General features: G+C 21.1%; 7 protein-coding genes across 7 annotated transcripts; 4 read left to right on the top strand and 3 right to left on the bottom strand. All coding sequences in view use genetic code 6, as the record gives it.

Moving 5' to 3' along the window:
- Nucleotides 1-185: 185 nt before the first annotated feature.
- TTHERM_00122480 (cyclic nucleotide-binding domain protein) lies at nucleotides 186-3,352 on the top strand (the record flags this gene model as incomplete). Its single annotated transcript, XM_001010844.2, has 4 exons — nucleotides 186-440; nucleotides 523-742; nucleotides 812-1,575; nucleotides 1,685-3,352. The coding sequence occupies 4 exons, from the start codon at nucleotides 186-188 to the stop codon at nucleotides 3,350-3,352; spliced, it is 2,907 nt and encodes a 968-aa protein (XP_001010844.2).
- An 863-nt stretch (nucleotides 3,353-4,215) lies between these two features.
- Nucleotides 4,216-5,540, top strand: TTHERM_00122470 (hypothetical protein; the record flags this gene model as incomplete). The annotated part of the gene is made up of 6 exons (XM_001010843.2): nucleotides 4,216-4,307; nucleotides 4,379-4,934; nucleotides 4,984-5,049; nucleotides 5,160-5,291; nucleotides 5,339-5,419; nucleotides 5,478-5,540. The coding sequence occupies 6 exons, from the start codon at nucleotides 4,216-4,218 to the stop codon at nucleotides 5,538-5,540; spliced, it is 990 nt and encodes a 329-aa protein (XP_001010843.2).
- Nucleotides 5,541-5,984: 444 nt separating this feature from the next.
- TTHERM_00122460 (ubiquinone/menaquinone biosynthesis methyltransferase family protein) lies at nucleotides 5,985-6,972 on the bottom strand (the record flags this gene model as incomplete). The annotated part of the gene is made up of 2 exons (XM_001010842.1): nucleotides 5,985-6,682; nucleotides 6,936-6,972. The coding sequence occupies 2 exons, from the start codon at nucleotides 6,970-6,972 to the stop codon at nucleotides 5,985-5,987; spliced, it is 735 nt and encodes a 244-aa protein (XP_001010842.1).
- Nucleotides 6,973-9,222: 2,250 nt separating this feature from the next.
- On the top strand, nucleotides 9,223-9,798 carry TTHERM_00122450 (hypothetical protein; the record flags this gene model as incomplete). The annotated part of the gene is made up of 1 exon (XM_001010841.1): nucleotides 9,223-9,798. The coding sequence occupies one exon, from the start codon at nucleotides 9,223-9,225 to the stop codon at nucleotides 9,796-9,798; it is 576 nt and encodes a 191-aa protein (XP_001010841.1).
- A 5,781-nt stretch (nucleotides 9,799-15,579) lies between these two features.
- On the top strand, nucleotides 15,580-15,840 carry TTHERM_000122449 (hypothetical protein; the record flags this gene model as incomplete). Its single annotated transcript, XM_012796269.1, has 2 exons — nucleotides 15,580-15,742; nucleotides 15,809-15,840. 2 exons carry the CDS (start codon nucleotides 15,580-15,582, stop codon nucleotides 15,838-15,840), a joined length of 195 nt encoding a protein of 64 aa, XP_012651723.1.
- A 557-nt stretch (nucleotides 15,841-16,397) lies between these two features.
- On the bottom strand, nucleotides 16,398-16,763 carry TTHERM_000122448 (hypothetical protein; the record flags this gene model as incomplete). Its single annotated transcript, XM_012796268.1, has 1 exon — nucleotides 16,398-16,763. The coding sequence occupies one exon, from the start codon at nucleotides 16,761-16,763 to the stop codon at nucleotides 16,398-16,400; it is 366 nt and encodes a 121-aa protein (XP_012651722.1).
- A 2,738-nt stretch (nucleotides 16,764-19,501) lies between these two features.
- On the bottom strand, nucleotides 19,502-27,041 carry TTHERM_00122430 (cation channel family protein; the record flags this gene model as incomplete). Its single annotated transcript, XM_001010839.2, has 11 exons — nucleotides 19,502-20,366; nucleotides 20,427-21,417; nucleotides 21,490-21,646; nucleotides 21,704-22,236; nucleotides 22,568-24,612; nucleotides 24,787-25,176; nucleotides 25,252-25,313; nucleotides 25,403-25,883; nucleotides 25,944-26,204; nucleotides 26,326-26,411; nucleotides 26,511-27,041. The coding sequence occupies 11 exons, from the start codon at nucleotides 27,039-27,041 to the stop codon at nucleotides 19,502-19,504; spliced, it is 6,402 nt and encodes a 2,133-aa protein (XP_001010839.2).
- Between the last annotated feature and the right edge of the window lie 956 nt (nucleotides 27,042-27,997).

Raw genomic sequence — 27,997 nt, 5'->3', positions numbered from 1 at the left:
TTATTGGGTTTGGTTATTTTTGTGAGATCATCTTTTCTATCTTATGCAATGATATCTATCTATATTTAAACTCTTTTGAGTAATAAATTTTCGTTAATAATTTGATTGGTAATCAATCATAAGATATTTTCAATTACACATAGCTTGATTTAATAATATAGTAAATTTTATATCAAATAATATGAATGCTAAACGAAAAAGAGTACTTAATAAATGAAATCCAACAAAATTGTAGGATAAATTCATCTTCTAGAAATGGCTCTCCTTACAAAAAAAGAGATAAAATACTGAAAGAGTAATAACAACAGAGATCTAAAAGTGAATTTGAAGCAAGACGAATTATAAATAAGAAGAAAAATATCTTCTAAGATTAAGATTATCGCAATTAATACTATCAAAATATTTTAGCTCTTCCTTTTAATGATCCTCGTCCAACTTAAGTAATTATTTTATTATCATTAATTTGCAAAGATAAATTAAAAATAACTCTCATTTCTTACTTAATTTTTATTAAAATACTAGGAAATGATTATGATTTTAATGAAGAATCCAGCAGTTAGATAGGAATGCGAAATAATATTTTTAACACAAATACTGTGTTAATACCCTTTCTTTTCTAAAATAAAATAATAATATGGACTTTAGGTTTTGTAATATATTAGCTAGCTCGCCTTCTATAAAAGGTATGATGATAATGTAAATATTGACTTTTTAGAAAACTCAAATTTGATTCTAAAAGAAAGTAAATAAATAAATCAACAACTAAATTAATTTTGTATTTATTTTCATTACATTTATCAAATTTTTTTAGCAAAAGATAAGAATTAGATCAATGAGGCAGGTGAATAAATCTTATTGGTATTATTAAATGGTTAAGCTGTTATGAAAAAAATTAAATAAGATAGCATTTAAATAAAAGCATAAAATTAGTAAAATGATGAAATTTCTCTCTAAGTAGGTTAGCCCTTATAAAAGTTGAATACAAGCGATTTAATGATTGATTAAGGTGATTTCGAAAGTAAAAATAAAGAATATTAATATTTGACCCACTCAGTTTGTGAATTTATCGCTATTTCAATATAGGATTATCATTCAATTATTTAAAGAACGTTAATAAGATAGCAAAAAATGAAATAAATTGAGATATAAATTTTGAATAAAAATTAAGAGGTTGTTAAATAATATAAATTCTTAAAAAACATCCCTATTTTCTAATAATTTTCAGATGCAGATATTTACGATGTAATGGTTAATATGACACTTGAGAGGTTAACTCATGGATAAATTCTTTATAAGTAAGGAGATAAAGTAGAAGGAGTGTATTTAATTTACTCAGGCGAATTTTAGGTAATGAAGAAATAAGAAAGACTTAATCAAATTATCTAATGTGAAGCTTTATAAGTAGTTAAAGATGTTAATAGATTTATTCCTAATATGGACTAAAGTTTAATAATCTCAGTTATAAAAGAGGGAGAAATATTTGGTTTTGAAGAGATCATTCAAAATATATAACACCGTTAATATACAGTGGAATCATCAGCAATTAACTCATTTGTGTTCTTCATGAAAGCACAAGTAATTAAAGGCTAATCAATTTTAAATAATTTTAAGTTATTTAAATTTGCTTTTCTAACAATATTTTTATTTTTTTGCTTAAAAAATATATTTATTATTTATTAATCAGTACTTTTAGAAGAAGTTTAACAGACTTATCAATTAGAATGAGTACAGTTAATTGGTTAAATTAACTGAAGAAAAAATTATGCATAGAAAACAATTTTAAGATAAACAAGAATATTTAGCATACAACATGCTTGAAGATATCAAAAATAGCTCATTGGGATATTAAATTTTTAGTAAAATCAAAGAAGACCTTGATAATAGCAATCTAAATTAGCTTTTAAAGAAAAAGCAATCAAAAGAAAATTCAGAATTAGTTAACAATGAAAAAAATAAAATATATAGAAAGAGATTAAATCAAGATTCGATTAACTTTTTAGAGAAATCTCTGTCACCATTATAAAAAACTCTACCCTTTTTGAATAAAAATACTCAAAATTTTTCAAACTTAAAATAAAGTTAAATTACCTAATAACAAAACATTATTAAACAGTAGTAATACCAACAATAATTTATCTAGCTTTAAACTACATAAAGCAATTTAAATAAAGAATAAAATAATTTAATTTCTAAAAGTAATTTTCATTTTAGATCAAAAACTCCAAATTAGGAAATTAATCTAGAAAATAACTCGTTTTTATAATCGAAGTAAAACACTACAGCTATATCGTAGTTTATATAAACAAATAATTCTACAAATAGATAAAAAAGAACAATTGATTTTTTGAGAGAATCTCGTTGTTTAACAACCCAGGGAAATGAAATTGAAAGTATGGTTGAACAACCTTTTTAGTAAAATAAATATTCGAGATCACTTTATTAATAAAAATGGAATTTTAAAAGAAAAAGAAAATTATAAAATGCTCATCCTACCTAATAAAATTTTGATTTTCTCGAATAAACCAACTAACTCACATCCCCAGTTGATATAAATAATAGCTTGCAGTTGTTAGATACTGATAATTATGATAGACTTTTTGTATTCGTAAAAAGTAAAGATTAAGAAAGGGCTTAAAGAAAATTAAATGATTAAAATTTTGGAATAGTTAGAGCTGTTGAAATAGAACATCTAGAAAATGGCTAAGTTTTTTAAAAACTTATTTAAACTCAACCCAACGAATCTAGTGAATAATTTGAATTTTCCAACTAAATTGATGATTTAAAGCCAATTGTTTAAAAAAGGAAGTAAATTTATTAAGAAATTAAGAGAGCTATTTTACAGCAAACAAATTAATAAGATATTGGTATTCAAATTCATGATGAACTTAATGCACCAAAGTATTTAAAGATAAAATAGTAGAAAATAAAAGATTCTAATTCAAATTCACCAAAGAAAGAAAAAAGGATAAATGAGAATGCTTTTGTCAATGAAAGATCGATTTTGATGAAGTTCTTAAAAGATAAACAAAATTATGAAGGAGGCAAAATAATCTAAAGCACTGAAGTAGCACCAATTTTTAACCATAAAAAATATTCAGTTTAGCTAGGATCAAATTTTGAATAGATTAGCAACTCCAATAATTGTGAAAAGTAAGATACAGACAGTAAAAAAATATATCTATCATAGCGAACTTCACCTCACAGTCAAAGACCAATATCAAGATTTAACCCATAATTGCAATACTTTTAATCTAAAAAAGTCGATGATAACCAAAGGATCATTAAAAGGGGAGATAAATAAATTAAATTCAGAGATAACAGATCACCACCTAAAATCCTGCAAATTTAATGAAAAATATAACTAACTATAATATAGATAATAAAATAACAAATATAAACAAAATTAAATAATTGTGAATTATATTTTAACAAATTTTTATTTTTAAAAAATATTCCCTTTTTTGGCATTTTAAACAAATTATTTATTTTAAATTTAATAAGCTAAATTGAAATTAACTATTATAAACTTGTGGTGCAAATACAGAGGTTGATTAAAAAAATTAAATATTCTGCATCTCTTGCTACATTTGATGGAGTTGAATAAATATTTTGACTCTCAAATCATCCCCTTAAGAAAGAAAATAAAAATATTGATTGCATTTAACATTTTACAAATAAAATAAAAAACTATTTTCACATAAACTCTATTTAAAAATGGATATTAGAATTAAATTAAAAAAAATTATTTTGTCATCTCAGTTGATTTAAAAGAAAATTATTAAAATTTGAATTAAATTATTTTAAAATATTAGTTTTAGAATTTTAGTTTCTATCTTATTTTTGAGCCTTAATAATATGTATACTCTTTTTGGTTTAAAATAAAAACAATTTTTACGTTAATAAAGAATTGTTTTTTGCTTTAATTTTAAATGATATAAAGAATATTTTATTAATTTGAAATAAAGTGATTTAATCAACATCTTTTGGTATTCTAAAGAATCTACAAAATTAATTTAAAAATCTGAATTTTGTTGTTTGAGAAATAATTTATTCAGTTATTAGTTTTTTCTATATTAAAAGACTTAATTAATTAATTATTAACAGTTTACAAAAAGATAGTAGAAATTAAAAGGTAGAAGAATTAATTCATTTTTACAAATAGGTCTTATTAATAAAAAATTAAAATATATATTTTGACTATATTTATTAGATAAAATGTACAAGAATTTCTCATTTGAAAAGACTGGTAAAGTTATGACTCTTTCTAAGCTCTAGGAAAACTAGTTTTAAGTTGCTAAATTTCACAGGTAGAATAATTAATTAAGCTATTATTTCTTAAATACATTAAAGGATAAAAACTTCTTTTTAATTTTAAAAGCTAAAAAGCAATAGACTTAAAACAAAAATCTTAGCATTTTCCACGGTTAAGGATTAGTAGCTAATAAGAAACTAATTATGGAGGTTAACTTAATTTTGAATGTAAACATGCTTTGGATTACTTATCAATAAATGATAATAGATTAAATTAAAGTGATGGATTTACAAAATAAGTCGCATCTGACAAATCCTAAACAACAAGTTATCCTTCGACAACAAATAAAAAAATATTTTAATTCTCATTCAAATAAAAGAATGACTAAATATCAAGCGCTCGTTCAAAGTTGCATGGAAGTTCTAGAATTAGCGAAAAAAACTCAGCTTTTTCAAATGTAGATAATTTATTTTAGGAAAGATAAATATTAGAGAAATCAACACAATAGATTTATAATTATAATTTGATGAAGTAAAAAGAGGAATAAATGCAAAAATAATTAAAAAAGGAAATAAATTTTATCTAAAAATAAATTTAAGAGGAATAAAAAGCTGCCAAAAATATTAACGGAGTAGGCACTATCATACACTAACAAAAGTAGAAAATAGACGATAATACATATGTAAAATTAAAGCTTTTTATATTACATAATAAACTTATTTTAATCTAAGAAATTCAGTGAACAGATATACCCTATCAAAAAAGAAAAAGAGGCATTAATCACAGATATTAAATCAGTAAATCAAAATAAATTAACAAGCAAATTAACATTTAAATTTATCAATCAAATTATCTTTCTTTTTTATATAATTAATAACTCATTCATATTATTAACTTTAATTAATAGCTCAATGAGGTTAAAAAATAAATGATTCAGAAAAATGTATCAATAATTTAATAAATTTTGGCTGAAAAATAAATGATTGAGTCCTTAAAAAATAAAATTTAAAAAGCAAAAGAAATGTCACACTTTGAACAAGTAACAGCTACTTAGAATAAATAAAAGTTTAACATTTTTTTATAAAGAAAAATAATAGTAAAATAAAGCTTTAATTTTTCTAAAATTAAAAAATTGCATCAAATCAACAATATTAAATTGACCTATTAGTAATTTAATAATTACTTTTTAATATAAAAATTATTTATTTTTACTTTTGTAAATTAGGAAGATAAAACAGATATTTTGTGCACTAAAGCTAAGCAGTATGCTTAAATAGAAATCAAATGAAAATAAAATTCTGATTCTTTCCTTTTAAGGATAAATTATATTAAATTTTTTAGAATATTATTAATTTTGGTTAGATAATCAATCGCGAATAGAATCTGTTTGTGTTTTTGGTTTTATCAATAAATTTAATTTAATTTTGTGTGTAAAATATTATAATATGATATAAAAAATAAATGCTATTTTTAGTTAATTTTTAATCTTAATATTCAACGTTAAATAAAACGAATAAAATGAAAAATTAATATAATATTGTCTGTCTGTCCTATTAAATTTCTCTGTAAATAAATTAATTTATATTTTTTAAGAGCTTTTTATATTTAAAGATTTGGAATATAATTAGTTGTTTAATTAATTTTAAATTAATTTTATGGTTTAATACGAAATATATAAATAAATATATTATTAAATACATAGATTACACATTATATATATAATTAGTTTTATTCATTTTTTATTTCTTAAGACATACATATATACAGTTCCATTTATTTTTCTTTCCTTTTTAAGTATTTCAAAATCTTCTTCTTTGATGAATTCTTCCCAGTTTCTGTTGGGAAAGAATCCATAATTGCAAACGGTATAGGGAGTTTTATAGTTCAAAAAGAAATTAAGTCCTTAGTATAAACTCTAACCACTTGCAAGAATTAAAATTAGCCCATCTTTTTTGCATACTCTCTTCATTTCTTTAAGTGCTTTATCAGGATTTACATAATATTCTAATCCAAAAGTATCAACGACAGTATCAAATACATTATCTTTAAATGTTAAATTTTCAGTATCATCTATTTTATAAGAGTAAGAGATGTGATTTACACTTTTTTGCATAGCTGCTTCTAACATATTAGAACTCCAATCTATTCCTAACACTTTGACACCAGGAGGATAGAATTTTAAGTTTCTAGAAGTTCCAATAGCTGTTTCTAATACAAAACCTTAGGCATAAGAAAGAAGAATCTTGCGGTATTAATTTATTTTTGAAAGATCTTCGTAGGAATCCACTGATTTATCATATAAAATAGCGAGGTTTTAGTGTATATTAAACAAAAACTATCTTTTTCTATTCGAATTTTTATAATATTCTTCTTCAAATGATCTAATCTAGTGGTATTTGTATGAACCATATGTGACAATACCAAACATTACTATTCAAATAAAAAATGTTTTTAATAATCATCAATTTAGTTAGAATATTTTTAGCTAAATCATTCATTAGATAAACAAATATTTATCTAACCAAAAGTCCTAATTAATTAACTCCTATTTAATATTATATCAAAACTTTTCAAGTTAGTTTTTTGAATTATTACTCATCTTATTATTACAAACTGCAATGATTGCTTCATTTATTTTCTAAAAGAGTGAATCTAAAAATAAATATTTAAAAGAATTAATTACTTGTTGCAGAAATTCCGTACTTAATATATTTCGCCATCTATTAAAACCTTTACTTAAGCTAACTATCTTGATTTGATTTAGTAAATGAATTGAAATTTTGCTTTAAAAATAAATAAGCTATTTTTGATTTAAGCTGATAAATTAATATCACTATTTAATTATATCTTTTTTGATATAATGTTTGTATCAAGAATTTGTAAAGAATATTCTTCAGTAAAATAATTGATTGCATTTAATTTTTAAGATATCTCACTATTAAAAGCTGTTATTAACAGATGACAAGCCATATATTTTTATAATTAACAAATATTTAATGGCGCTTATATTAAAAAGTCATTTCTACAAAAATGTAAATAAACAAATATTTTCAAATTATAATTTTTAATAAAAAAAATATCTCCTTAGTTATCTAAAAAAATAACTCTATTTTAAAATTTAATTTAATAACCAAAATACTTATTTTCATTTATTTTATGTCAAATTAATATCTTTTATTAATATTTAAACATAAATATTTTTTATATCCATTTAAATTTAAGATTTATTCTAATCAAATAAATTATAATTTGAATAAGTATCAACAATTCTTTAAATGCATATTATTTTTGTTTAAAACACTAAAAATTAATAGATAGAATTTGTTTATCTGCAAACTCAAAAATTAATATTCAGAATTAAAATATTTTTTAATAAATAGGAAAGTTTACAGGTTAACTTCAAAATTTACATACAACATTTTACATTTCTCTGCATATTAAATCAAAATTAAATAATTATACAATTATAGATTCATTAAAATTTAAAAACAAATATTAACTGGTATTGTCACTCAAAAAAATAAAATTCTTTAAGCAGTAATTTTTTTAAAGACTAGGTAGGATTCAATCAAAATAAAATATTATTTTTATTTCAAAAAATTGGAATAATTCTTAATCTTGTAAACTAAAATAGTTAATACAAATTAAAAAATATACTTCTCTCAAAAGTCTTGTATTATTTAATGTTAAAATCAATTAATTCATTTATTTATTTACAATTTTTGCGATATTTTTTGCTCGTACTAAACATTCATTCTATTTTTTAAATAACAATATAATATTAATTAATTTCTTATATAAAGTAAATTAATTAGATATTCATTTCAAGTTTTAATCTTTTTAAAATATTAATTTATGGAATTAGGGCCACAATTATTATATTTTTTTCGCTATTAAATTTGAAAAGTACTTCTCGTGGTGCATATATATATTAAAAAAATAGATTTATCTGAATTCAAAAATAATTTATTATTTTTAGTAGTCATCAATTATTTTTCTATTATTATATTTTAAATGATATAGTTAGTTATCAGTATATGTTAATAAAAAGTAGAAAAATAATTTAGTTTCTTTAAAAATAACAAATAATTGACATATTTTTAAAAATAATATGTGATTATCTTATGAAAGGTATTTCAAATTTTTTAAAAAATGTAATTCAAAAGCTTTTTTGTAGTTGAAATTTGTTTTTTTTTTAGGAGTTCCATTTCTTTCTTATTCAACTGTCTCAAGTTTTTTAAATTTTTTGATTATTTTTTTGATTGTATTTAATAATTCGTCAAAAAGTAATTAGAAACATCTATTAATTTATTTTTCTTTTTAATCACTTTTAAAAATTTGTGGCTTAGTTATTCATAAAATTTACTTTTATATTCTGAATTACCTTGCTATTTAAATTGTTTTTTTTACTCAATAAAATTTCAATGATGAATTCTTAAGTTATAAAAGATAGTCAGCCCGCAGATATTTTGTTAATTCTGATTATGTTTAAAAAGGAAAAATAGTTGCTTTTGCTTTTTTTAAATTATTCAAAAAAAATATTCAATCATTTTTGGAAATAAATTAAACAAACAAGCCATCATTTACTGTTTTTTGATAATTCACTAGCTTAAAAAAATTCTATGTAAAACTTACTAAAAAAACTTATTAACCAGCTTTTAAATTTAGAATTATTTAGCATAAAATAGAATATATAAATATTTTATTATAAATGAGTAAAAAACATATTTTAGTAAAATATTAATGAATATTCATTAAGTATCCTTCAATATTTAAATAATTAATAGATAATTATTATTAAGCCACAATTGATTTTTTTTTGTTTTTGTTAATTGAGAAATAATTGATAAAAAGTAAGTGTTTAACTATTTAAATATTGAGGTAGAAAAGTAAATAAATATCAAAAAACATAAATAACAATTACTTTAAATCTAAATTAAAAAAAAAAGAGAGGAAAACTTACTTAAATAATGAAAATCATTTAAGACATTAATAACCAACCTTTAGATTTTAATAATAATGACAATAATAATCTTAATCTTATTGATATATTCCTTGAACTGGTAGATGAGTAAGATAGTGGATCTTAAATTTCAAGTGGTAGCTATGAAGAATGCTTAGATATTACTAAACTTTTTTAAGAAGTGAGGAAATCTAATATTGTTAAAAACATAATAAAGTCTTTTTCAAGGTTCATTGAGACTTGTAAAAAAGAAGAAGAAGACAGTTTGAATCCTTTAATCAAAAAGGGGCAGAGCTTTTCTTAAGCTAAAAAACTCATTAAAAGAAACTTCAAAACATTTGGAAAGAGGTGGAACATGAAACTGAATTATTTAATTGATAAAAGCTCTTTCAAACCTTTATTTTCATATTATTTAAATAATAAATCATAAATATGGCTAAACTCAAGCAAGGTTTAAAATAAATAAGAACATTAAGTAGTAATTAATTTCATCATTTAAGCGTTAAAAAATCCTTAGCATTTAAAAGAAATCAAGTATTACAAAAAAACAAAATCAATTATTAAAGATAAAAAGAAAATTTGAATGAAAAATAGGTTATTAATTACTTTAAAAAACTCTTAATTTAAAATATTTTCCAAATTTTCAATTAACTAAATAGTATTTATATTTATATTTCTACATAGTTTGTTTCAACTGTAAAAATATTATATCAATTATACTTATTTTTTAAAAAAATTATTTATGTCATCGAAGCTAAGCGGGGAGATGTTTTACGATTAGTAATCTAAAAAGAAAAGTCGAATATAAATTTAAATAAATTTTATTCGAATTATCTTTGGAATATGTTTGGAATGTTTCCCCCCTAATCTAATTTTTGGTAAAAATAAATATAATAAAGCGACAAATAAATAATATAGAGTTGTTTAACTTGTAAATATTCATTTAACTTTATAAGCTTAGCTTATTTTAATAAATACTAAGAGTTATTAAATATAATATATTTTTTATTATTTTAATTGCTTTTACTAAAAAAATGAGAAAGTGTTAGTCATATATTATTTTACATTTAAATAATTATTTACAACAAAGAATTTTATCTTTTAGATTAGCGTTTATAATCTTTATCTATTAATTGGTAATAAATTCAATTAAAGCAGCTAATTTAATTGAATTAATACTCAAATTTATTTAAAAGATTAGCTTTCCTCCTTACTTGAGGAATCATTCGCTTGCTATATCTGTTCATTCCTAAAAAATACAATATCTATTCAATTTAAAAAATTCTTACAAATTTTTTAGTTAGTTGTTAAACCATAATATTTTTTTTTATTAATATCACACACATACATACATACATACTTGTTTGTATTCTAATTGTAAATATGCTACAAAATCAGTAATCTAAATCTATTGATTTTAATATATTTAAATATAAAAATTTAAGTATAACTTAAATGATTTTAAATTGTAGTGAAAATCTAAATAATAATTAATTTTATAAAGTATTCACAATAAAATAATATAAGTTAGTTTTATTAGTTTCTATAAATTTATTTATTCCTGCGATATGCTTTTTTAATCAAGTTTTTATTTGCAATCTTTTACTCTAATCTAAATGATTTGACATAGTAATTTGATATTTACATTTCTTTCTATCAATTTTCTTAATATGAGATGAACATTTTTTAGCTACAATTAAAACATATTATTGGAATAAATTAATATTTCGATTAAAAAAAATTCATTCATCACCCATATATTTAATAAAAAAAGCTTAAAATTAATTATTTGAGGAATGGTTATTTTAGATTAAAATTTAAATTCTTAAGGTATTTGAATGTAGCAATTGATTTCCTTCATTGCTTATATATTATCTTACAAATTATTTACAATTATAATCACTAAAAATTAATTAGCTATGTGTTCTATTTGTTATATTCGAAATGTTCAATTTTTTTATGAAGTGAATAGAAGATAAGAAAGAGAGGTTAATAATTAATTAATTATATTTTGGTTTTTGATTATAACAGATATGATGACATTCCAAAATATACAGGATCTAAATCAAAAATATTTAGAGCTGAAAATAAAGATAAATAGTATGCATTTCTATGTAAAATATAGCTAATTTTGTTTATGATATTGTATTATTCATAAATTGATCATAAAATTAACCAAAAAAATTATTTAAATTCAATATCAAAATATTTTTTTATTTAAAAAAAATAAATCATTATTTTATTCTTATCAAAAATATAAATTTATAGATATTACTATTTGAGTTTTCTTGTTTTTTAAAAATAATTCCATATAAAAAAACATGAATTAATTATATTGGCACATCTTAAAAATTAAAATAGATAGATAGAACTGTTTGAGTTTTGGAATTTTTTCTAAAAATAACTCCATATAATTAATGTTTTATTAAAGCTTCTAGATCAAAAAAGCATGAATTATATTGACACATTTTAAAAATTATGAATGAAAAATATAAAAAATGGAAAATAAAAAACTTTATTTTGGGTAAATTTAATTTATCCTACTATTTGATGAAAACCATAGCTTTTTTTTCCACTAAATAAAAATAAATTTTAAAAATCATTTTGATATTCATATAAATGTAAGTAAATAAATAAATCTTATTATTAAAACTATCAAATCCAAATTTTATTCTAATATTTATTTTTTTCTTTTTTACTTAGATTGCAAAGCATTTTATAAATCTAACTAAATACATTTTTTCCCACTTAATTTTTTATTCTGTAGTAAATTTTATTCTCAACAAAATACACTAGACAATTCTTTAATTCTACTCGTTCTTTATTAAATAAACCTTTCTAGCTTATTAAAAAATATAAGCATTACAAAATAACTTAAACCCTAGAAAAATTATAATTGTCCTATTTTCTCTTTAAAAAAATTCTTCATTGTACGAAATTAATTTGTATAGATAGAGAGAGCTATATTGCTTCTAAATTAAGAATTGTATAAAAAAATCTTTTAAATATATTTAATATTTTAGATGTGAAATAACGCTCTTTTAAGAATTAATCACTTTTTCGTGTTTAAGATAATGAATTAGAAGATTAAGCAATAAAAAAACATTTTTTAATAAATGCATCTCTAATGTTATAAATTCAATAAAATATATTAAATAATGAATGAATGACTAATGAAGATATGTGTTAAAAGTTATAGTTGATTTATTTAAAAATTAAACATTAGATTAATGCATTTAAATATTTTTTGCTATAAGAGTATTTAAAATATATATTTTTTTTATTCATACTAAAATAAATTTTTTGCTTATTTTGAATTATTAAATATATTTTATCAATCAAAACGTTAATTATTTTATTTTTGTCAATATACTAGAAAAAATACAAATATTTTTCTTAAATGACCCAATTTTGCAACAATTTGCTCTAAAAAGGTATTAAGTAGCAAGCTAGCTAGCTGGCTGTTTTATAATTATTTTTGTCAACGAAAAATTTTATGCAAAATACATTAGATAGATGGTAATCCTCCGAAGATTTGATAAATATTTATATGATATAAAATACTTATTAAAAACTCTTTAGAATTTTTCATAATATTGATGTATTTTTGGTTTTCGCTTGATTATTTTTATTAAGTATGCTCATAACATTTAATATACTTAAATATTATGTTGCTGAATATTCAGGCTAAAGTCAGTAGTGCTATTTAACTAGCTTAGCCAGTTCTGTAAATAAATGTCAATATTATTTTATATTTAGATAGTTTACTTCCCTCTTAATATTTCTTAAAATGGAACTTAAAACTAAAGCTTGATTGATTGATTGTATTAAATTTTCAAAAATCAGTCTATGCCTAATAATTTATTGATAACTATTATTAATTGGAGGATTTTCCTTAAATACTAAAATATTCAAGCTTCGATCAATTTGTTTAACTTTAATAAATATTTATTTTTTAAGATTGCACATTTATAATTCCTTTACTCATTAAATATACGTATACGAATTTAGTCACAACAATTTTTATGATGAAAGTATCAATTGAGTCATGATATATTAATTTTTTTTGTTTACTAATAATAAATTAAAAATTTTATTTGTTAAGGATTCTTTACATTTTTAGCTAAGCATATATCTGCTCATTCATTCATTTTATTTAAGCTAAAAAATTTATAAAATTACATATATTTTTCTATTATAAATAGCTTTTAATTTACAAAAAAAAATATTCCTTTTATATTTATTTTATATAACTCTCTCTGTCTATCTTTAGTTTAATAAAACAAACAATCTGTACATTAATTTCTTCTTTTACTTTATTAGAAATTATAAGTAATAGTATATATTATCAGTGAATCAAGTTATTTAAAAAAACATATGGAGGTTCTTAATCTATTAATTTATAGTAAAATCAAATCATTATTTTTGATAAAATTTACTTCTAAAAGTATTTAAAACATGTTTTTTTTGTTATTTAATTAAGTTTACAAATTTATATTTATAAAATGGTTTAAAAAATAGTTAAAAACAATATTTAGATTATATAATTATTTATTATTAAAAATATTTATCAACTTAGATATTAATATAAATAACATTACACTAAATCAATTATTGTTAAGGTTACAAAAAGCATAAATTATTTTTTTAATCTAAATAATATTTTTTCTAATTTTATATAGAATTTTATAAAAAGTTAGATAGTTTGTAAATATTTTCTAATAAAGTCACTATTAAAAAAATTCAATAAATAAGATGTTTTATAATTAATTAACCAATATATTTTTAAATAAATAAATAAATCACTTTCTTCATAAATTTAGAGCAGTCTTTCTCAAAAAGATTTTGATATAAGAAAAATTCGTTTTTAAAAATACTTTATTAAATTAATAAATATTTGAAAATAAAAAGATATAGTTATCTAATATTACTTTAAATTTTACTATTCTAGCTAAAGTTAAATAGAATTCTTTATTTGTTAAATCCCTAATTTAATGAATTTGCGTTATCTTTTTATATATTAACACTAGTTACTTTCGTTTTTAAAATAATAAGATGATAATTTATCAAATATAGAAGAATATAATTTGTGTTTTAGTAAATTTTCAATTAAACTATTTCTGATATACGAATTCCTTCTATTTTATCATCAAATATTAAGATTATGATGTATTATCTATTTGATTTCTTGCCAATTTCTCTCATTTATAGAAATAAGGTAAAAATAAAAAACAACCTTACAATTTTTAAATGATTTACCGAACTATAGAATTTATTTAATGCTTTTTTTTTAGGAAAATAAATATAAATTCTGTCATTCTTTAATAGTTAGTATCATTTAATTTAAGATATGGCTTTCAGTACTTTATAATTAATAATAAATATGTTTAACTTGATAAAAAAAATAAAAGAGATCTTAAATAGTTTTTTATTTAAAATACATTTTCACACTCACTGACTTTTCATTATGAATTAGTTAAATTTTAAAAGTATTTGAATTATTTTATTGCATATAATTCATTTTTTTAATTAAAAATGGCTCATCTTTTTAAAAATTTCTTAACTTGTAAAAGAATAAAGGATTTACCAGTCTATCAATATCTCTCTAAAATTTATGGCTATAATTTAATTATTTCTTGTAATAATAAGACAGACTCAGCAGGCATTAATAATTAAAATTTATAGTTTGCTATACACAAAACTTGTATAATATAATTAGCATCATAATAATGCGTATTCATTCATTAGTAACTATTGCTTAAATAAATATATTGATTATTTCAAACTACTTATTTAATTGAAAGTCCTCATTGGATTACTTTGATATTAGCATCTGATTAATATTCGATATTATCTTGTTGTAATTAATTTTTGTTAATATTTATAATTGAAAAAAAAGTAATCAAATATAATATTTACATCGCTTGCTTAAGTACGAACTAGATAGACTATATCAAAAAAAACATATTTATTTTTCAAAAAAAGCTTGATATGATTATTTGTATCTATTTTTTATACTTGAGATTATATTTTTTTCTTTAAAACAATTTTATTCAAGATTAAATTTTTAAAATAAAAAAAATAATTATAAAGCATTACATATATAAAAGTAATTAACTCTCTCTCCCTCTCTTTTTCCTCTTTTATAACAATATTGGTTCTTCAGATTATTTGATGCCTTTTTGTTAAAAAAGTAATTCAATTCTATCAAACAAAATTCAGTAATCAATCTATCTTTTTAATATGATGGGTAAAGTTATTAATTAAAAAGGAATATTGATAAGCATTTTAATTAGAAAACATACTTTTGAATTAATTTTCTTCATGAAGTAACAAGTAAATTTCCATTAATTAAAGAAAAATCATGTTTATTTTAGATAAGATTTTTATCTAATCTTTCCTATATTTATAAAGATTTAATGTTTATCCTTAAAAAGAAGCGAATCAAGAACGTTTGAAGATAAAAATATACTATTAAACTTTGGCTAAAATGGATAAAACAGCTAAAATTTATGAAAATATAATTTGTAATTTAAAATAAAACATATCTTCTAATATTCAATAGCTAACTAATATTTTAAATTACAATTTAGAGTAAATGATAATAAATTTGTTGATTAGATGATCATTTGAAATTGATTTCTCTTAGTAAGCAAGAAGCTCAAAAATCAAGTTAATAATTAATCTATCTATCTATATTAACTATTTAAATATAAAATGAAATTTTGTTTTGCTAAGATTTCTTGAAAAATACTTTCATATTCCAAATTATTTGGTAGGTGAAATGATGTTTATTATTCTAAAATTAATTAATATAGTTTAGAATTTGCCATGATATTATTATTGAAAATACAATTTTTTTAGTATAAAGCCCTTAAATAATTAAAGAGCAATATAATTAATTTTCATCAAATTAAGTAAAAAACATATGTTACTTTTCGAAAAATAATTGTTTAACTAATTTAAATTTGCTATAAGAATAAGTTTTTTAATACAAAGAAATATAATTAATAAATAAAAATAATAATATATATTAAAACAAACAAACAATATTATTAAAATAATCATTAAATTATTCCCTATGCAAAATAATTTAGAAGAAAAGAGTAATTCTTTAACTCTTAATAATAATATAATTGATTTATTTCTTGAATATATAAACGAATCTGATGATTCTTCCTCTCATTGCTTAGACTCACCAACTAAAGAGTACACAGATTCACAATAATCTAAGAGCTACTTCGATGTGAAAAAATCTAATATCATTAAAAATATTCTAAAATCATTCTAGAGGTTTATAGAATCTTCAGATAAAGTAGAGTAACAAAATTTAATATCCCATGTTAAAAAAGGATAAAGCTTTGCTTAAGCTAAAAAACTCACTAAAAGAAATTTCAAAACATTTGGAAAGAGATGGAATATGAAGCTAAAATACTTACTTGGTAAGAGCTCATTCAAGGGTTTATTCAGTTATTATTTGAATAATAAATCTTTGCTTTGGTTAGAATAAAGTAAGGTTTAAAATAAAGATGAGCACAAAATTGTCATTGAATTTCTAATTCAAGCTTTGAATAAACCAGAATATGCAGAAGAAATCAAATATTACAAAAAGACCAGATCAATTATATCTGATAAATGATAATAATCACTTAAACATCATATAACAAACAAACTATAGCAAAAAGAAAACTAATTTGTTTAAATAATAATTTCAATATCCTTCCAAACAATTTAAATACTATTATTTCTAGTTAATATATTAATTAATAACACTTATATATACATACATTAGTACAATTTATTTTATATCTTTTATTAAAAATAAATATCCATGAGTCTTCCCATCCATCATTTTAGAGAAAAAATTATATGCGTTTTAGTAATAAATATGTTTTAAATTTATGTAGATACAATCCATTGTAATTTTTATGATTTTTTTGTAATGATTATTTCGATAATCAACCAGTCAGTTATTTTTACAAAAATATATTCAGATGAGTTTACTTTTTTTTATATGGTTGATGGTAGGTAGGTACCTCCTATCAAAAATTTTGATTTTAAATTTTATATTAAGTCAAAAAGAACAAGTACTCAAGGCAACGTATAATTTAAGCAGCAAATTATCTTAAAATTAACATTAATTTTATTAACAAATTTCTTTCATAAGTAATTTTACAATTAGAAATTATTTTATCAGCCATTAATTTCAAATTATTATAAAATGAGAATAATAGTGAGAAAAAGAAAAGATTTTGAATAAATATTAAAAATAATTGATATAAAATAAATATAAATAAAAATATATGTGATTCTATTCACTTAGTTTACACTTATGAAATGAAAGAAAATCTATCAAACAAGAATAAATATTTAAAATATTCAAAATAAATAAAAACAAAACAATTTAAGTATAAAAATAATTTTTATAAAGTTTTAAGATCAAAAATTAAAATTTTAAAATAATTTATTCCAATAAAAATACAAAATATCAAAAAATAATTGATTGAAACAAACGATTTTTAATTGATAATAACTGAAAAATACAAATACAATTTTGCAATAATTACTTTTTAGATGTAGAAAAGATTTTATATATTGTATTAAAAATCATTTTTAATTACTAGCAGATAAAGTTTATGATAGCAAATATTAATTATACAATTTTAAATATAGAGACATTTCTGGTGTGTTCGGAATTCTATTAAAACTTTGTATGTAATCTAACTTTTATTTTTTTATAAAAATTTAAAAAAAAAACAAAGTTGATGTTTCTGGTGATAATTCATAAATAAAAGTACGTCATAATATATTCTTTTCTTGAATATAAGTATTAACTAATTAAGTTAAGTAAGTAAATAAGGTGAAGGATTTGGGAAATTATATCTAATTGTTGGGTAAATTATAATTTTCTTCTCTTTTTTATCTTGACTACTTTGTAATTATTACTAAATATAATTCAATTTATTGAGAGAGTTAATCTTTATTAAAAGGCTCAGAAAATAATAGATAATTATTAACTCCCCATGAAGATAAGATAGAAACAAACAAACAAACATATTTGGTTCCTCACCAAATGCTCTTTTCAATAAATATGAACATTGCCTGTAGCAATTGATTTGTATTTTAGTAACATGTATCAAGTAAATAATGCTGATTTTAAAAAATAGTTTCTTAAGAACAAAACAACTAAACAAAACAGAGAGTTATCGAGAAAACAAATATTTGTTACAGTTGATAAAAAATTAGTTTAAAATCAATTCTTAGCCAACAATACATTAAAAAAAATATAAGATTACTCAAAAAAAATTTCATAGCTTGAATAGCCAATTAATCTTTTTAAAAAATTAGATTATCTTTCAGTATTATTTATAATAAAAAATGAGAAAGAAGTTAAACTATTAAAACCATAATATATCTAATTAATCTATTCTAAATAATAATAATTTTTAGTTAAATACATCCAGATTTTTCTTCGTGTTTTAATTTTCTCAACTTCTTAAGACTTGTTAATCGTAGTAACCTGTATCTTTCATTATATGTTTTTTGCTTAATTTAAAATAAATTAAGAGTAAATAAATACTTTATAATTTTCATTATCTTGTATGATATTTTAATTAAAGAAATCAATGATCTTCTGATTTTTCTTTTTCTTTTTTAAACTAATTAATTTAATCGTCATAAACATCCGTCCAATAAGAAAAGCTTTATTTATTAAAAATTTAATAATTTTTCTTATATTTTGCAATTAGATATATCATTATATAAAATACTGCATAAGCTAACTAATTAACTAACCAAAATATTTTAGAAATCAAATTTAAAATTTTTATGTTTATTGAGTTAGCTTTCAAAGAAATCTACTGTTTCTAACAAAGATTTTATTTATCAATTATAATTAAATTTATATTTCAACAAAAAAATTGTTTTTAATTAACATTAATTAAAACATTCATTAGTTTTTGATAATATGTCTAATTCAATATCCTTATTAATATAAAAATAAAACTGATTTTGATTCTCAAAATAATTTTTTATACAAGATTTACTCATCAAAATAATTTATCTATTTTGACTTTGACAAAGTACTTAAATGTATTTTTTTGTTTTATTTACAATAATATAAAATTTAGTAAATGTATATATATTATTATTATTATTCGATACATCAAAAATATAATTTCAGTATTATTCAATCAATTAATTAATCAATTATCAATAAGTTAAAAACTGATTTATTGGCTTTGTTATTATCGTTTTTTATTTATATCGCATTTATTTTAATAGATTCAATTTATTTATTCATCTTCATTTTGATTATTAACTTCGTCATCGTAATTTTCTATTGTTATCTGTTATATGTTGCTGATAAATGCATTTACCTATAGATATTGCGAGTTTCTGGCTTTATTTTATTTGTTTTAATTAGACATATCAAAATCTTCTTTCTCTTCTTTTTATTAAAAGACTCTTTACTCTTTTTTGAATATCGAAGCTTTCCTTTTAATTTAATTATTAGGTACTAATATCTATAATGAAGCATTTTTTCCTATTGACTCATCTGTGTTATCGCATATTATCTCATTTTATTAGAGTTCTTTGTCTGGATTTATGGTTTGATGCTCTTAAAACGGATTATTTGATGTTTGATTATCAAAATTAGTTGTAAAAGCGCTTAAAGGAGTTTTAGTATTTTCTGATGCTCTCCTAACTGGTGATATTGGCTCTGTCTAAAAGTTTTCTTTCAAAATAAAGAGGGTATCATCATCTTGGCACTTCTAATTCTGAGATTTGGGAAATAATGGTTGTTGTTGTTATTCAGTGTTTTAAATCTAATTATCTTCTTTTTATTATATTAAGCTTTCACTTTTTTGTGTTTCTTTGATTTGATTCGATAGTTAAGATTAAATTTCTTACTGCTTTACTATTTACAATCTCTTTGTCAAATTTTTGATATCAAAAATTTAGTAGTCTTTGTCTTTTTCTAAATATCTCTTTTTCCATTCTTTTATCTTCCTGATGATGGTTATGATAACAACCATGTCTCTACTCCTAAACATAGACTTTTAGTAATACTAGACGTTCTTTATCTTTTCTTACTTCAAAAGCATTCTTTTGTGATATCTTTTTATATCTTTATTATCTGGTTCTAGACTATTTTAAGAAAAAATGTAAATAAAACTAGGAATTCAATAGATTATTAAAAAAATATACTTTTCTATTTAATATTTTATTTTAAGGGAAATTTCTGCCAATTTAATGATGACATCATGAAATTTGTAGACCAGCGTTTTGTTATAAGGATCTTCAAACATAGGAATATTAAGTCTTTCAAGAAACTTTTTCTTTAGAGATACATCCAAAAGATCTTCTTACTTTATACCAAATATTTATGCTATTTAACTAGAAAATTACCAAAACAGTTTATAGTTGATGAAGCCGTGACCTTCTGGATCAAAATTAGACCACAATTTCTTAATATCATCAAGTTAATATAAATTGATTGCACTTTCTTCTTAAATGTAGCCTTCTTTATATGAAAGTATGATCGAAGCAATTAAAAGATTGAGTATAAAGAGAGTAAAAACGAAGTAATATATGTTAAAAAAGAAGTAAGATAGGTTAGATCCACATGAATTTTTACCATACTTAAGATAATCATCATATGTGTAAATGTCTTATCTACACACAAAAACAGATGATTGCTAAGCTGCGCACTCCGCAGTGATAGGAAACCACAGCTCGCTCGTTGATATTCTAATTAATGTTAGTAAAGACATCATGAAACTATTAAAGTTTGTATCATAATCGTCAATTGTATTTTAATTTTTTATATAAGGAAAAAGATTCATCGCTAAGAGCACTGAAACATAAAGGAAGAGGAAAACAAGAGTTGACAATCCAAAAATGTTGGAAACAGCTCCAAAAAAACTGTTTAGTAGTTTCTTCAGAACTTTCAAATGAGCCAAAATTCTATAAACTTTGATAAGCTAAAGACTCCATGCGATTCCTCCAAATATTTTATAAAAATAATCATAAGATTTGTAATTTATCGTCGTTTAAAAGTAATTGTTGATAATCGCCATAATTATCATCACAATATTAAACCTATTCCATTTCTTTTCAAAATAAACTTTTCTTAAACTGATCATGTTTAGAATTAGCTCAATACAAAACGTTATTATACAGCATAAATTGATAAGGTCTGATAGTTAAAAAAAAATAAAAAAAAATATAAATTAAGTTATTTTTGAAATGATTTCAAAATCAAATTTACTTAAAATGTTCAGCTTTTACTCGTCTTATCTATGTGTATATCCTAAAATAGATGCACAATTTAGCACTGTAAAAAAGTTAAATAAATATTTTAAGTATTTCTTTTCTTCCAAAGTTTCGTATATAAATGAGCTAATTTTATCTTCTGGAGGAGTAATCTAATGTTTAAATGTACATGTTGACTAAGTTATTAGTATAAAAACAAACAAACTTACTTTTTTTGATATTGATAAGCTGTAAATAGAGTATTTAATGTAATACCATTCTTTCTATTGAGGAGTTAATTTATCAAGTTTTGCTTCATTTTCTTTTAATTCTTTGAATGTATCTACAACAACTCCAACAAACATATTTAAAATACAAAAATTTGCAATGCAATAAAACTGAATATAAAATAATATCCAAAAGCTTTAATGCTCCTTTTTTGGTTAAGTATTTGGAGAAGTATAGTTAAACTACTATTCCATGATTTGTGTCCATCCCTCAGAAGTTTGCACCATCAGCAAGACTGCTATACTTGAGAAAACATTATTAAATTAGTATTTATATTCAACCCAGTCTCCTCCAACGTCCATACAATCTTTATCAGTCACCACCTCAAAATCCGAGAAGCTTGTCTCATCATATTAGCAGAAATTCATTTAAGCTTTCAGCAGCTTAGTTACAAAAACACTATTAATGAAAGCAAAAATAATACCAAAAATCATTATTTTTAACATTCTTGGCAAGCAAGCTTTGCATACACGAACTTTTTATTAATTAATTAAAAAATATTTAATTTATTTTTATAAAATATTTAAATTAATTTAATCTGATTAAATAAAAATGTTTTTTTTTTTTGGAAATAATAAACAAATAAATTGAAATTTCTAAAAAAAATTATTTTGTAAAAATTACAAAAAAACTTAATTTTTGTAATTTATTTATTTTAAATTAGCTATTGTGAAGTCTTTAAATACAAAGTATTTTTTTTATTTTATTTGAAGGAATTAACATTTGAAAACCATTATAATAAACACAAAAATAATAAAAATTAGTTGATAAATTTAATGTTATTTTTAATTAATTAATTAATTTACCTGCAAAGTTGATTTAGCTAAAATTATTTTATAGGAACGGAAGGAGTAAAAGTAGTCTGAAAATTTTAAAGATCCTCAAAACATAGATTGTTTAGTTTGAAAAAGGAAGAAAGTAAAGGAAATGAAAGATATTAAATACTATTTCTAGAAAGTTATTTATGTTTAAATCAAAGGAGTTATTACCTAAATATAATATAGGACCATATGCTATACTGTAAATAATCGTTTATATATTAAAAATGATCATCATACAAAAATCTGCCCAAATTAAGAAATTTCCAAATGAGCTATATATATCTAAGTAAGGATCTAAAATACCCAAAACTAATGCAAATGATAATAATAAAACTATTTTTAATTTATTAAATAAAGAGTGATCTGCTATTTTCTTGCAGTAAATCCTAAAACAACTTTAGGCAGAAAAAATGAAAAAAGAGAATCGTTTTGCTGATGCTTGTTAGATATAAATTTCTGTTTATTTATCATCTTTCATTTAATTACTCTATTATTAGCTTTCTTTTGATTGCTAACTTGAAGAATCAAACTCACTGTTTTATTCTTCTTAATTTTTAGAATCTTCATTTTTTTAAACATTTTATATATTTTACAATATTCCAAAATCATCTCCATATTGCTCTTTATTTTCACATAATTTTTAACTTTAGTTTTCTAAATTTATTTCATTTTCTTATTATTTATCTTAGATTTACTGCTTTTCTAATTAGCTGTTGGAAGCTTGTTGTTAATGATTAGATTATTTATCAATAAATTAGTTTATTTCATCCTTTTATTCATCATTAATTGTAGTTATTACATTTTAAAACTCTGATTTGTTGTTTTAATTTTGTTTAGATCCTGTATCTTAATTAGCAAAATCAGTGAATTTTTCTTTTATGGAATTTAATATTGCCTAATGATCTCCTTATATGTTTTAAGGACTTACCATTTGATTAATGGTATTTTTTCTGTTAAAAATACTTAGCGCTTTTTCACTATGATGCACTTAATTTACAGATTTTTAATAAATTACAGGTAAAACAGATATTTATTAATAGTTAGATTTAGTTATTGAAAATTTTCGCTATTCTAAAAATTCTGATTTATGATTAGCCAAAACGTTTGAATTGACGAATTTAGAAATTTTTTGAACATTGTGCGAACTATTATTAAATAGTTCTTCTTCTTTTGTAAAATTTTAATGTGAAGCAGACTTAGATGCATAGTCTTCTAAAGGTGGAATTTAATTTATTTATTATTCTTTTAAGTCAATATTTTAGTTTAATGTATTTTCACTGCCATTTTATAAAAAATATTACTACAATCTACAATAAAGATTTGAAAAGAATTTAAAAATGCTGTTTATAAAAGGCGAAGAAGTGTAAATTTAATCTTCAAAAAAGCGAAGCCAATCCATAAAATTATTTATAAAAATGGCAATAAATAGACTGACCATGATTACAGAGCAAGTGTATGTGCAAAACAAGCAGTAAATCATACTTCTATATCCTATTTAGTTGTAGTATTGATACATTACAATATGCCATTCTTCATCAAAGCAAAATAGAAGTACAGCTAAAAAAGAATCCGAGAGACTATTGAAGTTTATCATCATGTCATCATACTGAACTCTTTAAGAAAACAGTTCTCTCCCAATCAAAGCATAGAGTGTAATGAGAATAGATATAACTATAAAATATCCAGTTATCATCTTTAAAGTTTTCGAATAAGTTTTTAAGATAACTTTTATACTCTAAAATATAGTTAAAGTGTAAATCAGTCTATATATTCTTAATACCTTTGTTGTACGAATGAAAATACTGTATTAATTAGTAGCAAAAAATATATCTAGCTAATTATTTGTTTCTATGCAATACATTATTATGTGAGCCAACGCTATACACAAGTCTAGTTTGTTTAACTACTCTTTCCAGTATTTTTTCCAACCAAAAGAAATAAGCTCAATTGTGATCTCTAAAAATAGTATAAGAGTTGTAATAAAGTCAATTATATACAAGATTGAGAGTTGATCATCTTTAATTGAGACCCTTATATAATAAAAAAAGTAAGTAAGTAAGTAAATAAATTCAATCTTTGAAAAAAAATATGCAAGAAATTAATCAATTCTTTTTTTTATAAAATAATAAATGTTATTTATGTTGTCTGTTACGTTACTGAAGGAAAATTTAATAAATATCTTTTTATCTTAAAAATTAGATTACCTGTCTAAACTTAAAACAACTATCTATAGGCATATGTTTGTATGTCTAATTATAACATAAATAGAAGAATTTTAAATTTGTTTTAAGCTATTTTTGACTTAACTGAAAAAGCTATGTTTTTTTAAATTCTGGCTTTCTTTTTGGCTTGAATCCTGGGCAAACTCGCTTAAAATTTTGTTGAAAAGGGTTTTCCTTTTCTTGATCCCTGTGTGGGAATGCCTTACTTAAGTAAATTTTTTTTGCATAGTCATATCTTTTTTCAAGAGCATTTTTAAATCAAGGTTTCTCATCATTTAATTTTAATTATCATCCTCATCTTTAATTATACTATGATGTTCCATAAAGCTTTCATGCAAAGTTGCAAGGACCATGTTTCCAAAAATATGAGCTCTATGATAAAATAAATTTTACTTAAAAAATGGAAAGTGAGGATTTTATAATTAATGAATCAATTAATTTGTTTACAATAGTAGAACTAAAGATCCAAAATAAATCTAACTGACTGTTTTGTTTTAAGCTCTCTAATACTGAAATAAAAAATATTTATTTTATGTAAAAAAAAGGAAGTTATTCATTTTTTAGATTAAATGAAAGAAAGTATTATAAATTTATTTACGATTTCTGTCACTGTACTCCAACCATTTACAGTGAAAAAACTTTAAACCGTGTACATTGATTGCCATATTGTATCAAAATTTGTAAATCCATAAAATAATTCTATATAATTGTTATCAGATGGAATTTCAGGAAGATTGTAATCAGAGGGATTACGGCAATAACTATCATCAGGACAAGTTGTATAGCCACAAAGATAAGGGCTATCTTCTAAAATAGGCCAAGAGTATGGATCTAAAGTAGGATCAGGAGTCTATCTACATTTACTCTCCATTAAACCATTAAAAAAGTATAGTCCTATTACTGAGTATAACAATACTACTGAGAAAAACGGAATGAAAGGTTTCCATAGCTCTTTAAAACCTACCACAAAGCAATCAACTTAATGCTAAATGTATTAATTAGTCCTTACTAAAAACAAAACTCTAAAAACTTTAATAATATTCAAGATCTCTATATCATTATATTCTATACTAATCCATCTTTTAAAAAAATATATTGTTTTGGCATTAAAAAAGTAACAAAAAAAATCAAAATTTTACGAGCTTGATAAAATTAAAAGGTCGAATATGTTCCATTTTTTTCTCAGAAATGTGTTCTTTCCTAAAAGGAATCCATTTGAAATTATTTTTGTTAAAGCTAAGAGAGTAAAAACAGAATTTGAAACAATCTCTAAAATGTACTTAGCCTAATTTAATCCATACTCTAAATAATTATTGCCATATATTCTGTATGAATAGTCAGTAAGCATTAGGGCTATTACATTTGTAATAGTGAAAGCAATTTCTATTAAAGCTTAAACTCTAATATTTAATTCAATATAAATCATTAATATTTTAAATCATTACGTTTTTAAAATATGCATGTTATGCTTGCTTGCTTTCTTTCTTGGTAGATAAGTGTATAAACTATTAAATTAATTACCTAGAATTGATGAATCTATTACAAAATATTCTTACTGCGTTATCATTACTGAAAAGAAAAAGAGAAAACATAACGTAAGTACTTTCCTATTAATATTAAATTTTGTATAAGATAATTAATTGCAAGTAGTTACAAGTAGAAATAATTTCAGTAAAAACTAAATAAATAAACAAATAAATAAATACATCATCTACTTCAAAATTGCAATCTTTTTGCCCTGATGTTTTTTCATCATTTTATTATATTGAGGGAGTCTAAATTTCAGTATGTTCTTTTAATTGACCAATAGACTTTTTATCTATATTATCTATTTCCGCTTGCTAATTTTCTTTTTGAATTTAGCTTTCTTAAGGACTATAATTATCTTTTTTATAAACGGATCGTTTTCCTCTACTATTAAAGCTTTAAAACTAATCCTATTGGTTCCTATTTTTTTGGCTGTTTAAGGTGTTTTATTTTTTTAGTTTCTATCTTTCTTGGGAATCTTTCATTGAATTTATCCATTTTATATTCTTTTTATTAATGTCACAACTATTTTTTGGAGTACTTTGATAGTCATATTCATTTTATAATTTTTAGTTTTCAGTGTTGAATTACTATGATTCTTTAAAATTTTCTTCTTCTAAGCTTTCTTTAAGACGATCCTACTAATTACAAAACTAAATGACACTGTTTTACTTTTATATAAATGAACTAGCTTCTTTTTTAGTTTGCATTTTAGCTTATCTTCTTCTTGGTTGTAATAGTTTACCAAAAAAATTAACTCAATTAATTAATTAACTAATTTACTTATAATATTAGTTAAAATAAATCAGCCAGAAGTCAGCAAAGTTTTTGATGAATCTGTTAGTAAGTGCTTTCTTTCTACTTATTCTTTTTAAATTCCTTTTTTATTTGATAAAAGTTAATATTTTTGTCAATTACTACCAACTTATAAGTATTTTTAAGCTTAAATCTAACTAATAATTCTAACCAATTACAAATATTTCTTCTAACAAGTTAATTTAAATGTTGTAAAATTAAGCCAATAATTTTCTTTTATTAATATTTTAGTGTTTAATTTACCTTCTGAAATTTGATAATCAATCATCCTTCATTTTCTCAATTATTTTATCTCATTTAGTAATCATTAATTACATCATATGATTATTAAGAATTTAAAAGCTTTATTAAAAATTCATTATAAATGATATTTTCTTTATGATTTTTTTAAAGTAACATTTTAAACCTACAGCCAACCTAACTAATTTGGCAATTTAGTTACAAATTTTTTTCTAATAAATATCATGAATTAATTTGCAATTTGTAATTTAAAGTGAATATATTCTATTAAATTTTAGTCTCATATTTATCAAAAAGTAAAAATAAATTAATTTATAATCATTTTTTATTTTCTAAATAATTTTAATAGATTTCAGTAACCATCAATTTAATAATTTGATTTTGAAGAAACCATTTAGCTTAAAAATATATTAATAAACATGATTGATTCTGTTTGATTTGTAAAGATAAATATTTTAATGCTACAACCTAACGAACGAATGTGACTGGCTTGTTAATTACAAATATTTTCTAATTCACCTAAAAAATAATTTACAATTTATAAAGTAAATTATTTTCTTTTAAGCTTCTGTGCTTTATTTGCCATTTAAAATTGATAGTAATATTTCTT

Source organism: Tetrahymena thermophila (genome assembly GCF_000189635.1).
Source record: "Tetrahymena thermophila SB210 genomic scaffold scf_8254752, whole genome shotgun sequence".
Lineage (NCBI taxonomy): Eukaryota > Ciliophora > Oligohymenophorea > Hymenostomatida > Tetrahymenidae > Tetrahymena > Tetrahymena thermophila.
This window is presented reverse-complemented; position numbering and strand designations above follow the sequence as displayed.